Source organism: Lethenteron reissneri, chromosome 33, assembly GCF_015708825.2.
Source record: "Lethenteron reissneri isolate LAM-NWPU_2019-01 chromosome 33, ASM1570882v1, whole genome shotgun sequence".
NCBI classification, from domain to species: Eukaryota; Metazoa; Chordata; class Hyperoartia; order Petromyzontiformes; family Petromyzontidae; genus Lethenteron; species Lethenteron reissneri.
This window is the reverse complement of record NC_083811.1, coordinates 10,483,321-10,496,941: the sequence shown is the minus strand read 5'-3', so window position 1 is coordinate 10,496,941 and position 13,621 is coordinate 10,483,321. Positions and strand designations below refer to the sequence as shown.

The window sequence follows — 13,621 nt, the reverse complement described above, 5'->3', positions numbered from 1 at the left end:
GAGCAATGTTGGAGATGAGGGGAGATGAGGGGAGATGAGGGGGGACCACATGGAGCAATGTTGGAGATGAGAGAAGATGAGGGGAGATGAGGGGGGACCACATGGAGCAATGTTGGAGATGAGGGGAGATGAGGGGGAACCACATGGAGCAATGTTGGAGATGAGGGGAGATGAGGGGAGATGAGGAGAGCTTTCAGGGGGAACCACATGGAGCAATCTTGGAGATGAGGGGAGATGAGGGGAGATGAGGAGAGCTTTCAGGGGGCACCACATGGAGCAATCTTGGAGATGAGGGGAGATGAGGGGAGATGAGGAGAGCTTTCAGGGGGCACCACATGGAGCAATGTTGGAGATGAGGGGAGATGAGGGGAGATGAGGAGAGCTTTCAGGGGGAACCACATGGAGCAATCTTGGAGATGAGGGGAGATGAGGGGGGACCACATGGAGCATTGTTGAAGAGGGGAAATGAGAGGAGATGAGAGAAGATGAGGAGAGCTTTCAGGGGGAACCACATGGAGCAATGATGGAGATGAGGGAAGATGAGGGAAACTTTCAGGGGGCAGCACACGGAGCAATGTTGGCTACAGCGTCCAGAAACGAAGCTGATTTCACGGCACTCGGCAAGGCATGACAACCCAGGCTGACTGTCTTCTGGGCAAACCTTTACCGTGTAACAACACAGCAATGAAGTTTTGTCGTCCAGTTGTTCAGTGATGTTGCTCAACGAATGGTTTAACGGGCCTCGAGTTTTCCGTCAGTCCTACACATTGTAACACATCTGTGAAGAGTTTTATAGCTTATTGGTTTCCTCCAGTATAAATACATATTCTGAATCTGTATGCTAGTCGTGGCATTTGCACACCCACTGCAGAGTGAATTCCTGTGAGCGTAAAATCGTTCGAGGAATATAGCTTAACTGTCACTACCTTACCACAGCCCGAACAATTAGAATTGTTACAGCAGCGGTAGGAGAGAATTTAGGCCTGATGAAGATATGAAGCAATTCCTACGCGTTATTTTAAGTGCCTTTTGAAATAAAACTAAGTCAAGAGCTGGCAAGAGGTGTCACTATTGATGTAATTATAAAATGAATGTTTCTTCATTATACTTTATCAAGGACCAAATTTAGTAAATGTAAGCTTTTTACACGTGTTTTCAACAGCCAGTGCGTGCCAGTGGTGATTAAAATAATTTCCTGAGGAATGTACTATTTTTATTTTTTAATACAAAGCCACTTTTCGATTCAACTGTAAGGCTATCATACTATTTTACAAGTGATCACATGCGGCACCGACACAATGATGTAAGTTCATCGATAAGGTTGAGAATTCAGACTGTACAAAACAAGCATTGCCTTGACATGGTAAAATTATACATTTGACGTTATAAGTGGCTACATCGAAATATCAAACAACCCATATATGGGAACACTTTTAATTTACCCTTGTCGTAACACGACAACCATCAAATTTGAATATAGCAAAGTTTTTTCATGAAATAGCTTATTTTCTAAAAAAAATTCTTACACGAAGCAAGCACTGCTAAAATAAGCCTAAAATGTGAGTTCAATATAATATTTACCACGCAAATATCAATCATGTCTGTCTGTATAAAAAAAAACATAATCTCAATTAGAACAGCTACATTGTGGCCAGGGCAGTTACCCATTACTTATTGAAGCAACAAAGGCACTCAAATATGGAAACTGCCATTTCCAAAACCATACATCCGCACATTCAATTTGCAACTACAAAAGCTCATACGCAATACCTAAACATATTCATACAGACGAGCATACTTAAAATGAACAAAAGTGCAATTGCACTTTGATCATATTAATTTCCCTGTAAGAGAGAGGTGGGGGGGGGGGTAGCTGAAAAGGTCCTTCTGTATACCCCAGGGGCAGTCATTTCATTGCTATGTGGGACATATGGTTTTCATAAACCATTTCTATAATGGACAACATTTGGCTCCTTACACTGCTTGGACTGCATGCACGCAACCTGTCATTTCGTTGTTAAAAGGAGCGCGATTGAAAACCACTTCCAAACAATGCGTTTCAATTAAAAAAAGTAAAGCAATTGTGATAATTTTTCACTAAGAGGGTACATTTTGGAACGTAAATCGTGCTAAAAAGTTTTTTTTTTTAACGGGGGAAATAAATTCGTGCAAAAATGTTCCCATCTAAAATTTCCAACTGCCAGGATCAACAAGATGATGATGGACGACGTTTCTCAACGTGTAAATAAACAAGTCAGCTCTGCCCAAAACACCTACAGAAATTCTCCACTTAAGCAGCACAGTGTAGTTCAGTCACGCACAGTTGATAAAATGACCAATCGGTGGTCATCATATGTTTGCAACTGTGACTCACTGTGTACACATGTGTACGTTCTTATACACACAACCATAATTTATCCAATGCAGGACTGAACAAGCTTATGTATGGAAGTCTTTTCCTGTCATCATTTTGATTTCTTCTCTGGTTTTAAGAGTTTTACTTTAAATATTAAACCAATGCAGATGTGGGCCGGGTGGCTCAGAGGTCAGAGCACTGAATTGATGGCCTCAACCCGGTCACCAATGACTGCACGAAAACAAATCCCTTCACATTAAATTTGGTTCTGCACTTAATTTAGTAAAATTCCAGCTCTGAGAATGTTGGTTGTCATGCAATGAACTTTACTTTCATAAGCAGTGTGAGTGGGAAAGTGCTGCCTATTTCTCTGTTAATCAGGTCACCTGAAGGGATCTTAGAGGTAGTTCTGTAACATCAACTTCCATGGGCCATTCTCTAACACCAAGGGTCGCATTGCTCTGCTAAAGTTCTGAAACGATACTTTGTCTCCTGATGTGATGCTGATAGTACAATCAGGATAAAACTGGATAAAAACATACTAGAAATATGTTTTAACATATAAAACCGATGTTAATATGAAGCTGCCCGGACGTCCCATTGATTGCTCGAATTAGTGTTGTTTGTAAGCACCTCTTACGGTCGCGACATGGCACATGACAGGGCAATGTGGCCAGCAACGCGGGCAATCGCTTTAGTCTCGCCAGTGCTGCTGCTGGTGATCACTCCATAGCAGGAGGCGGCATTGTAGGCTTCGTCAAGTGAGATTATGCATTTGGGTCTGGAATCTAAATCAGGTCATTGAGATTGTAGTAAAAGTAAATAACTTATTACACTCAGATATTTATAGTTTTAAGCTGTTAATGTTACAAATCTTAGAAGCATGCTTTGTAGTTTTGGCTTGCATTAATTGGCGAGAACTACAGATGCAGCCATCTACAAAACAAACTGCAAGTGAACAGCACAATTAATCAATAGAACCCAGCCAACGCTTTCCTAGTTTAATAAGAGGCTTATGCAATATGTGTATGCTCGTGCCCATAATCAAAGTGAGTAAGATGACTTACAAACTGGTCCCCAAATGTAGGAAATGCTGGCGAACAAAGCACAATCGCATGTAATTCAAGTATTCTCTCTATGAGTCGACGCCACAAACACAAAGCTGTGGCAATCAGCCAGAAACAAAGGGGCATTTCGTACCATTTGGCTGGACACTTTAACATGGTTGCATAACAGGTCGGCTGGATTATATGTTGAAATTAATATAGACATGAAGCGGTAGTGGCACAGTGCTCTGATCATCAGTCGGTCTGGGTAAGTGTGTGGCAGAGTAAGAAAACCATGCCCCTGGGTGTCAACGAGCCCGGAAGGACCGCGATGAGAATGCATGTGGGTTTATGGGTCCAGGCTTGGTCAACAACAAAGGCAGCACACTTCTCATTGGAAGTGGAAATGCGGCAAGAGGAACCCAGACAGGTGCCACTGTGGCACATGACTGCCAATTGGAAGGTTGCGAGTGACAATGTAGGCCTATGATTCCACTGCAGTCATTCAAATGAGTACACCAGAGTGATTATGGGAAGCCAACAACAGTGGGTGTCACGTAGATAGAATGGGTCCAATGATAGGAACCGCTCGTTAAGGATGGAGATTTTGAGTAGATTTTTGACTCCAACTTTATTTGACACTCGGCCACCTGCAAAACTTTTCTAAGCGAAGCAGTTTTCTTTGTGGGGTGTGCAGAGCCCTGTGTACCTCATTCATGACGTGCTCCCTCATGCGCACTCTCTCTTCCTCCATCTCCTGCATGTCATCCTCTGCGTTCTTGGGGTCATAAACCTTCTCCAGCTGTCAGGAGAGAATGACGGTATCAATTAGTATCAATGTCAATCTTTGCTGACCAAGATCCTTTTGTTGTCGTTGTAAATAACCATTGTGTTGTCACCTGCATTCGATTAGTGGAAAGCACATGCAGACATAAATGCATCCTTAAATAACTCACACCTCCCTTCTGCCACTTTATTTTTGCCACGAAAAGTTTGGAAAAATATACTCAAACCAAACAGTGAATGGACATCATACTAGTGGAAGCGATTTGCTAAAGCATGTCTGAATGGGTAACTTAACCGGCAGGACCAATAGAGACACATGGTACAGCACTGGCATTGCCGGTGTTAGTGTGCCTCCTTTTTACACTGAAGAATTCCCCCATAAAGTTTAAGGCATGCATACGAGTTTCTGCTATTATCTACAATAATGACCATATAGCACAATTTCACGTTAGAGTTGCACTGAGTTTTAGCATGCCTCTATATGAAGGTTTGCATTTTTAACGGGGCATAAGTATATATGAAAGGCATTAACACATTTTTCATTAGAATGCACCCTTCTCAGTTTTCTTATGGAGCATTTAATAATTATACCTTTTTTAACCCACATGCCATCGACTATAATCTCAACAACCATCTGACATGATGATAAGACACCTGCATGGCCCATCTCCAAAGGCGCTGAAAAGCGTGTGATGGTTTATGAATAAATATGCCATCACACCTGAGCAGAGATCATTATCAACCGTTTTAAAATAAAAACAGCAAACAAATGTAAGGCAGGCTGCTACTAGATAGGAAAGATTCAGATGAAAACATTTGAAAATAGGTTTACCACAACACGATGTTTGCAGGTACAAGGTGCAACTGGGCAGTTCTCAAACTAGATTCCTTAAGCCAAACAAGCAGATATAACACACATCAGGCTCGCGGGATGAAAGCCACTTTCTTGTGAACATAAATACTCAAATCACTGCTTTTACAAAGTCTAAAGTGATTTCCTGCTCGAATGCGCACCGAGGCGGTACTCATCTCCCATTTACAGCCGAGCCAAATTGTGGAAATTCCACATTCCCTATGGAAGGAGCAAGGACGACCACTGTTGGCCCATTGTATTGACCATGGAGGGATGGACAAGCTTAGTCAACCCCTAACCAGGATTTGAACTCGCAACCTTTCGATAAGCTCTGTTGCTGATCCAACCAAACAGATTTGACTAATGCTTGTTATGTAACAATCAACGAAGAATGCAGGACTCTCTCTCGTTGATGATAGACTTGTGTGAAATATAATGCCTTTTGTGGGAATAAAAACTTCGAGCCCTCATTCTTGGCCAATGGTGTTTATCAGAATGATGCACTGATGTTTTTGCAAAAAAATACTTGGTTACCCCTGCATGGAAATTGTATTCAAATAAGCAGCCCACTGTAATTTAAATGACAGCAGATAAAAAATAAATTGAGGTAACATTAAGGAGTCTATTCACATTAACGCAAACTAAATGCAGATGAAATACATCTGAAAGGCGTGTTACTATGCTTTGTAAAAAGTGTCACCAAAACAAGCCATGACATTTATTACGGGGAATGAAGGTTGATCTTGACCATGATGATGAAATTGATGGTGATTGTGGTAGCAGTGAGGGTATAGATTGTTTTTCGAAAATTGCTTAAAGCAAAAGCATTACATGAATACATTTTTTATGAAGGTACAAGTGATGAAATATTTTACATTCGAGGATTTGGGGGGGTGGGGAGTGGAATGCCTTGTTGACAGAAGTTATTAATGTCTACCGTGGGCCACTCAATCACGTGAATCTTTCACCACGTGACAAATTGTACTGATGAAAGAGCCTGTTGAAGCAACAATAAATGTTTCTTAGTGGCGTGCATTAAATAAAAAAACGTGGGATGCATGGGTTTCTCAGAGGTCTAAATGTAAATAATATTACGGAGACAAACCTCGATGACCCGTAGTTCAAAACCTAGGGCTTATTTAAAGTCCTTCATTTAATCTATTGGGCGTCCACACGCATGCATGATCTGTTTTGTATGTGAAAGGTTGGGAAAGTCATTACTAATTCATCTTTCAATGTAAAATGTCACACAATGGCCTATTCTTGCAAACATCCACTTTGTAGCATTTGGTTTCACTCGATAAATCCCTGCATAAATGACCAAAGCCCTGCAGCTGCCCACGAGGAATAAAAAGGTTCACTTTTTTGGTACAGGATGGTCCCAACTGAGTTACCTATGATTCCAAAAAAAAGTCCATTGCATGAAATTGGTCATTGAACCTCATTTCATCATAGCCAACAAAGCAAGTACACTTCACTTCGAAGGTTTTAATTACAGTGGTGGCTTATAGTTTACTTTTGAAATGAATAAATCTTTAAACATCAAAGTGTCTTCGAAAATCACGTGCAATTACATAAACTTGTCTAAGCAAAGCAGGCAGCAGGTACATACAGATGGTATGATTTCTAATATTGGACTGGTGTCTATCAAATGTAAAATAATCTCAACCTTAACAAAACTTGCATGCGTATGCAGAGCTTAGCTTGGCTCAGCTGACATGCAGCAATTTCTCTGGACTGTTAAATTTAAAGACTGTGGGTGCTACAAAAAAATACAAACAACCTGTGTGGCAATGCCTACGATATGAATACCTAGCTTAGTATTCGCTCTCAGCTATGGGAGATGAGTTTGGTAAAGTGATAAAAAAAATTGTATCATTTCATAATCGAATAGAACCATATCCCCAATCCAGGCATGTCGTAAGAAACTCAAATAAACTGGATAATTGCGCATGCAATTACTTGTGTAAATAATTATTAATTTGAAAGCCAGCCTGGCACATCATAGTGCCACGACACTGCAACCTAAAAATTCTCAGATGACATTCTCGATATTGTTAGCAATATAACAAGGGTGGAATTAATTCACAATTGAGAGCATTGAACTACATTGAAAAATCTGCATGATTTCAATGGTCAGACTGGCAAATTGTGAATTTCCAGCTACACATACACACTCGTGCATTGTATGTAATGTATGAATGCAAATGATATGAACACTCAAAATGTCACTGCTGTTGACTTGAACTATAAGTTTAAAAAGAACACTGCCTAGAAATGTGAATTCATAGTTGCATCGTTTGCAGAAGACAGCCCCATGGTTTTGGGCTTGGAGGCAAGCCAACCCACCCTTCCACTCAAATTCTTTTGTATATTGCAAAGGGCTGCCTAACAAGGCAGTCATTGTTTGTGACCGATAGAACCTGTTAATGAGAAATAACTTCATGGTGTAGAGGTCTGATGCAGGCATTACAGCAGCCACACCGAAATTTCACAATGTGGTTACTCTCTGCCAGGGAGTGTCTGCAGTATGCCATTTATCCGTACATTTTTGCAGATTTTTCTTATGAAAGAAAGTGTCTCCGTAGATGGCGCTTTTCCAGACATCGTGGCAGACAATAAATCCGCCCATTACTATGAGCACAATGGTTGCTCAGAGAATGGTTATATTTATAGCACAAGCTATAAGTAATGCAGGACTATATACATTTTGTAAAAAGGGGACAAAATACATAAATATGAACGGATGATCCATAAGAGGTTTTTGGGTTAGATCACGTAAATATATAAATGTGTTGTTAAAACCCACCACCACCCGACACAGCCAACTAGCAAGGGTTGTCACGTAAACAGAACATGCCAATTCGTCACTAGTACAGCACACCGATTTGTTGGAAAGCCAAGCCATAACATTTACAATCTGAGTACGACGTTTCGCCAGTAATTACAACTAACTTCATCAGGCGACAGCCAGATTTGTGGAGAAGTTTTAACGTCACATTTATATATTTACGCGATCTAACCCAAAAACCTCGATTATGTATGACATTGGTCGCGAAAGCTGACGTGTTAAACTGATGAATGGATGAGTTGTCAGCTTCGCTGAATGGCAACACATTATCCTTGCTTGAGCAATTAATTAACTTTGTCGACTCTATAAAATTTGAAAGTTGTAAAGCTGCGAGCATTGCTTACGAAACAGTTTCCTGCATTCAACAGTTATGCTCCTGAAATAGAGCTGAAGCTTGATATAGCAATGGGTGTAGTGTTAGCATTGCAATTTTTTTTATCCCATACCAACATAAATTAAGATTACAGGCATCACTGGAATGTCATTTATAGGAGCTAAACAAACATACACACTCCATCCAAACAATTTGTACTGTTGATAAGAGGGAATAGTTTTCAATCTTGTGGCAGCTCTACAAACGGTAGAATTGATACCCGTACATGTTATGCCTATCAGCTCAAATTTAAAAAAATGTGTTCGGACAATCGCTACACCATATATTGTAACCCGTTCAAACAACAACATACAACAAACTGCTACTCTCTCACATTCAGATCGCAACTGCTAAAGTAAAAAAAATACGCAACTTTATGAACTCACCTGAAGCAATTAGGGAGAGAATATTCCAGAATCCCACAGCCCTGTGCTGTCACCACCTCGACACTGCCCACACCTTCACTTTTCAAGTGCAACGGAGGCCGCCATGACAGACCAAGGGCCCTGTGACCGAACGTGATGGCACTAACGACTGGTAGCCCGTGACCACAGTTCCCATGCATGAACACACAGTTAAGAAACTTCCAAAGCATGTCACAACTAAGAGCTACAACCAGTGGTATGAACAACAAACACATCACAATAGGAACACCAATTGCCGAATGAAAAACATTGGCCATAATGCAAAAAAAGCATCCCCGTTAAAACCAAGACAAAAACAGCACATCAAATGCACCCAGACTCAAGGCTCTGAGGAGGAACCTTGTGGCATCTGGGTGAGTATATTTAGGGGAGATAGCAGGCTCTCCAGAGACTAGTATGTATGTATGTAGAACTTCGTTCGTACCGCTTAATCCAGAATCAGCAAGTAAAACATAGCTTTTATAAAACCTGGCCTCAGCAGATGCCCCTGTGTTCAGTCAGACTGTTTAATAAACATATAAGGAGAAGCCCGAATGCATGCTTTACGAATGTCAGTAACCAAATCAGTGAGTGCCAGATTTAAGGAGGCAGAAACCGCCCTCGTACAAAGCACGTTTAAAGATGGCAGAGCATCCTTGACTTGTAACCAACCAAAATGCATTCTTTGTTCTAAGAAACTATTTGTATTTGGGAGCCACCTTAACCTTGCATGTTTTTCCATGAAGGCCAAAATGTGTTTCATGCTGCAATCTCGTTAAGACTTTTTCAAATAATACCTGATAGCCTTGGACACATCAAGTTATCTTTCCTTGTTATAGAAGAGGTTTGGACATTAACACGGGAGGACAGGATTCTCATTCAGAGGATTAGCAAACACCACCTTGGTAAAGAATGCGAGATTGGTGGACAAAACAGCTCTCTCTTTATATAATATCATATCACAGCCTCTTCAGCCACCTCAATGTCAGCTAAATGCAAAGATAACCTGATTTCCAAGTTCAACCTCCTTTCCAAGAAGAAGCGAGATCCACATATCAAAAAGTTAGACGTTGACAAGATTGTTATCAATCAGAGTAACAGTCCAATTTCCGACAGCCTAAAATCGGTTCTAGCCAAAGGGTTGAATTTCGCAGTCACCCCTAAACACATCCCAGTTGATGATATCATTACCCAGTCGACGTAGCCCTTTAGGGTTTGGGACACATTCCTGCAGACGTGGCAAGATCGGAAATCGCTGCAATCCTCAAAAATGCTAAGACACCTACTAGCAACATCAGTAAGGATGAGCGCTTTGAGCTTTCTCAATTAAAAAAAGAGAGATTACGTCGTTATCCTCTCCGCCGACAAGGGCAATGCCACAGTTATCATGGACAAAACCACATACAATAACAATATTCAGACCTACTTAATGATGGTAGCTATTCCAAAATTAAAAGAGACCCCAACAACCGCCTCATTACGAAAACTAACAATATCACTGATTCGACATCTTTGATCGAACCAATCAAGCGGTTTCCCTTAAAACCCTCTGCTGCTAGACCACCCAAATTGTATGGCTTACCAAAAATCCATAAAGAAGGGACACCCCTTCGTCCTATCGTCTCCACCATTGACTCACCCACCTACAAACTGCCCCGATTTCTGAGACCTTACAAATATTCACTGGTAAGACCACCTCAGCTGTACTCAACTCAGCTCACTTGGAATCGTTAATTAAAGACATCTCACTATCTCCAGGTTATTTGCTCGTTAGTTTCGATGTGGTCTCTTTGTTTACCAACGTTCCTGTGCTTGACACCATTGCAATCATTGAGGATTTGTTCCAACAAGGACTGAATGCTGATGTACCAGCCCGGGTGAGACACTGCCTCACCAACACCTGCTTCACCTGGAATGGAACATTCTTCAAACAAGTTGAAGGATACCCAATGGGTTCTCCCTTATCTCCAGTTGTAGCCAATGTTTTCATGGAAAATTTGAGACAGATGCCATCCAGGCATCCACTCTACGTCCGTCCTTGTGGAAGAGGTACGTAGATGACACGTTCGTCATCTGGCCACATGGCCGACCAGCTCTGAACCAATTCCTCAACCACATCAATTCCATACACCCAGCCATCAAATTCACTATGGAGGTGGAAAAGGATGGCAAGTTACCATTCTGGGATGTTTTAATCGAAAAGAGACGAGATGGCTCAATGGGACACTGTCGACAGGAAAGCCAACCATACGGATGCCTACTTAAAACCTGACTCCCACCACCATCCATTCCAGAAGAATTCCCTCATCAAAACTCTACACCATAGAGCTCGATGTATTTATGACCGTCATCACCTAGCCAGTGAACTGGAACACGTACACCAAGCTCTCAAGATGAATGAATAGTCAGACTACACAATCTGTAAAGTTATCACCCCAACCGTTGGGAAAGAACCATCTGATGACCAAATTAAAACCATCACCTTGCCATACATAGCAGGGGTCACTAATTTTTTTTCCAAAATCATGAGCAAACACAAGATCCAGGTTCGATTTAACACAGTACATAAAATTCGTGATCTGATCCCATCTGTGAAGGATGTGATCCCTGACATGCAATACCCCAGCGTCTACAAACTAAGCTGTGTCGGCGGCAGTAGTTACATTGAGGAAACATGTCTCGGACCGTGTTCGTGAACATAATGCAGATCTGAAACACGGTAGGACCAATACCTCGGCCGTGGCTGATCATTGTTTTAATGCGGTGGGCTCACACGAAATTGATTTCTCTAAGACGAAGGTACTTTGCAAGCCCACTGGCTATCAACAAAGATTTGTTCATGAAGCAATCCATATATATAAACAGACACAATTTCAACCGAGAAGATGGGTACAAACTGAGCAATCAGTTTAAGTCATACTTGGCTATGATGTTCCCATCCTACCACCTTCCAATGTTAGTTGTGCTTTACGCCCATTTCAAACTTGCGCTTTCTTCAGTCACTTCTCGCGCCGACCCCTTGGTTGCGACTCTGCGATCCTCCATTAACATGCTAATCTCTCTTTAACATGCTGATTTTCACCTGGCAGCCCTTTGATTGGTGGAAAACGAACCACCGCCAGGCTCGCTGCCAAACACTTACATTATAATTGGCTGCTGACATTTGGGCTACGCCCAATTTAAACCCTTATAAACATACTCTTGGGTTATTTTGGTAAAGTCATGTAGATAAAAAAATAACTAATAGATCACCACGTTTCGATCGCAACACAAGCAATCGTCTTCAGGTGAAACAATACAGCAGGCGGACTGCTGAGGCAGGAAGAAATGTAGCGAGAGAGCTACTGAAACCAAAGGTTATAAGCAGTTTCCCTTGGAAGCTAACCCCCCTTTTCCTGAAGACGACCACTTGCGTTGCGATCGAAACGTAGTAGTTTTCTGTTATTTTTGATCATTTCCTTGAACCTATCTACGTGACTTTACCGAAAGACCCAAGAATATTAAATTCTTGCAGTCACGAAGGCTTTAAGTCAAGCCATCTTCCAAGCTACACTGTTTCAATGCAGAAAAAGCTACCAATTCGGAAGGGGGATGACAAAGTGAGTCTAACATCATGGACAGGTCCAATGGGCAGCATGGTGACTTTATCAGAGGGTCTCCTGAGCAGAAACCTCTTGCATAATATGGTGAAATAAATAAATGCTCACCAAAGCAACACTCTTTGATCCCTCTTCGAAAAAACTGGCACAGCAGCAAGATGAGTATTGACATGGGGTTCCACCAAACCCTTCTGAATCCAGCAAAAAATGTAGGGCTCATGGAACCAGCCATTTTCTATGCACAGCCCATTACACGCGAGCAGGACCTCAATGCCTTCCAGTAGGGTTCGTATATTGGGCCCGTGGCGAGTCTACATGCCACAACCAAGAACCTTGACACTCGCATAGTTTACTGTCTCTCAAACATGTGATGCTCAAGTCACACATCATACGAGAGGGCCTGACAATGTGTTGAGAAACCAGGGATGGCCGTGTGCAGGAGAAGAAGTTTGTTGACCACAGGAGGATGAGACGACACCGGTGCTGGGTAGAGGGTGGATGGGAGAAGTCGAATGCAACAGTGATGGGAGTCTACCTCTAATGTTTATCTATCTCACACCGGCAGAGCCAACTCCTCCTGGGTGGTCAACCAAGGACAGTTGAGGGTGTGCGGAGGGTTGGAGAGGAGCTGCTGCGCATCATTCTTGAGTGACGCTTCAGAAGGGGGCAGTGACAGGTGAAGGCAGAGGTGGTTGCGGTTCTGTGTCCACGAGCCACTGTAGAGTTGCCCCTGTTATGTTTTTTTATTTTATTTCCCTTCTACGTGACTTTACCGAAAGAACCAAGAAGAAGAACCTCAGTGATCCCTGTTTGCACCAAGACAGGCTTTCCACCACGATTCAGGGGGCTGTAGGAAGATTCTGTGAAATGGTCACCTGTAGTCGTTTCCACTTTCTATCTGCCTGGCTTTGATGGCCAGACTGGAAGTAGGCCGCAAGCACTACTGCCAATTTAAAAATAATCCGGCTTTAAAGGAAGTCCAGTACTGATTGTGTGGATCTCTGAGAAACATCCGTAGGCTGCATTCTACACACACGCAGCAATAGGTTGAAGTCCTAACATTTTTACCGACGTGGAGAGGTGGGAAATGTCAGATTGGATGGACGAAATAAAGTTACAACGTTATCGCTGCTGGGAATAAAAAAATCTCGTTGCACTGTATAGCAACCTGCAAAATATAATAAATAAATCACCAGTGTGAAACGTGCTCTGGTTACTGTCACCATCCAACAAAACCAAGTACACATGCGTGACAGTGGCGGTCATGGGACCACGGTCACAGGCTTTGGTTCATGGGTCCTTGTGCGATCCGTCACATCTGCCCCGTTGCACCGGACAGTTAAGCGATATGCA

The 13,621-nt window shown here is 42.1% G+C and overlaps 1 protein-coding gene across 3 annotated transcripts in view; it reads right to left on the bottom strand.

The window, feature by feature from the left end:
- The window catches only part of LOC133350336 (nucleobindin-2-like), a 107,810-nt gene that overhangs the window by 44,773 nt on the left and 49,416 nt on the right, over window positions 1–13,621 (bottom strand). For all 3 annotated transcript variants that reach the window (XM_061564591.1, XM_061564589.1, XM_061564588.1), the window contains exon 9: window positions 4,112–4,204. In XM_061564591.1, coding sequence (XP_061420575.1) covers window positions 4,112–4,204 — 93 coding nt within the window. The remainder of the gene's footprint in view (window positions 1–4,111; window positions 4,205–13,621) is intronic.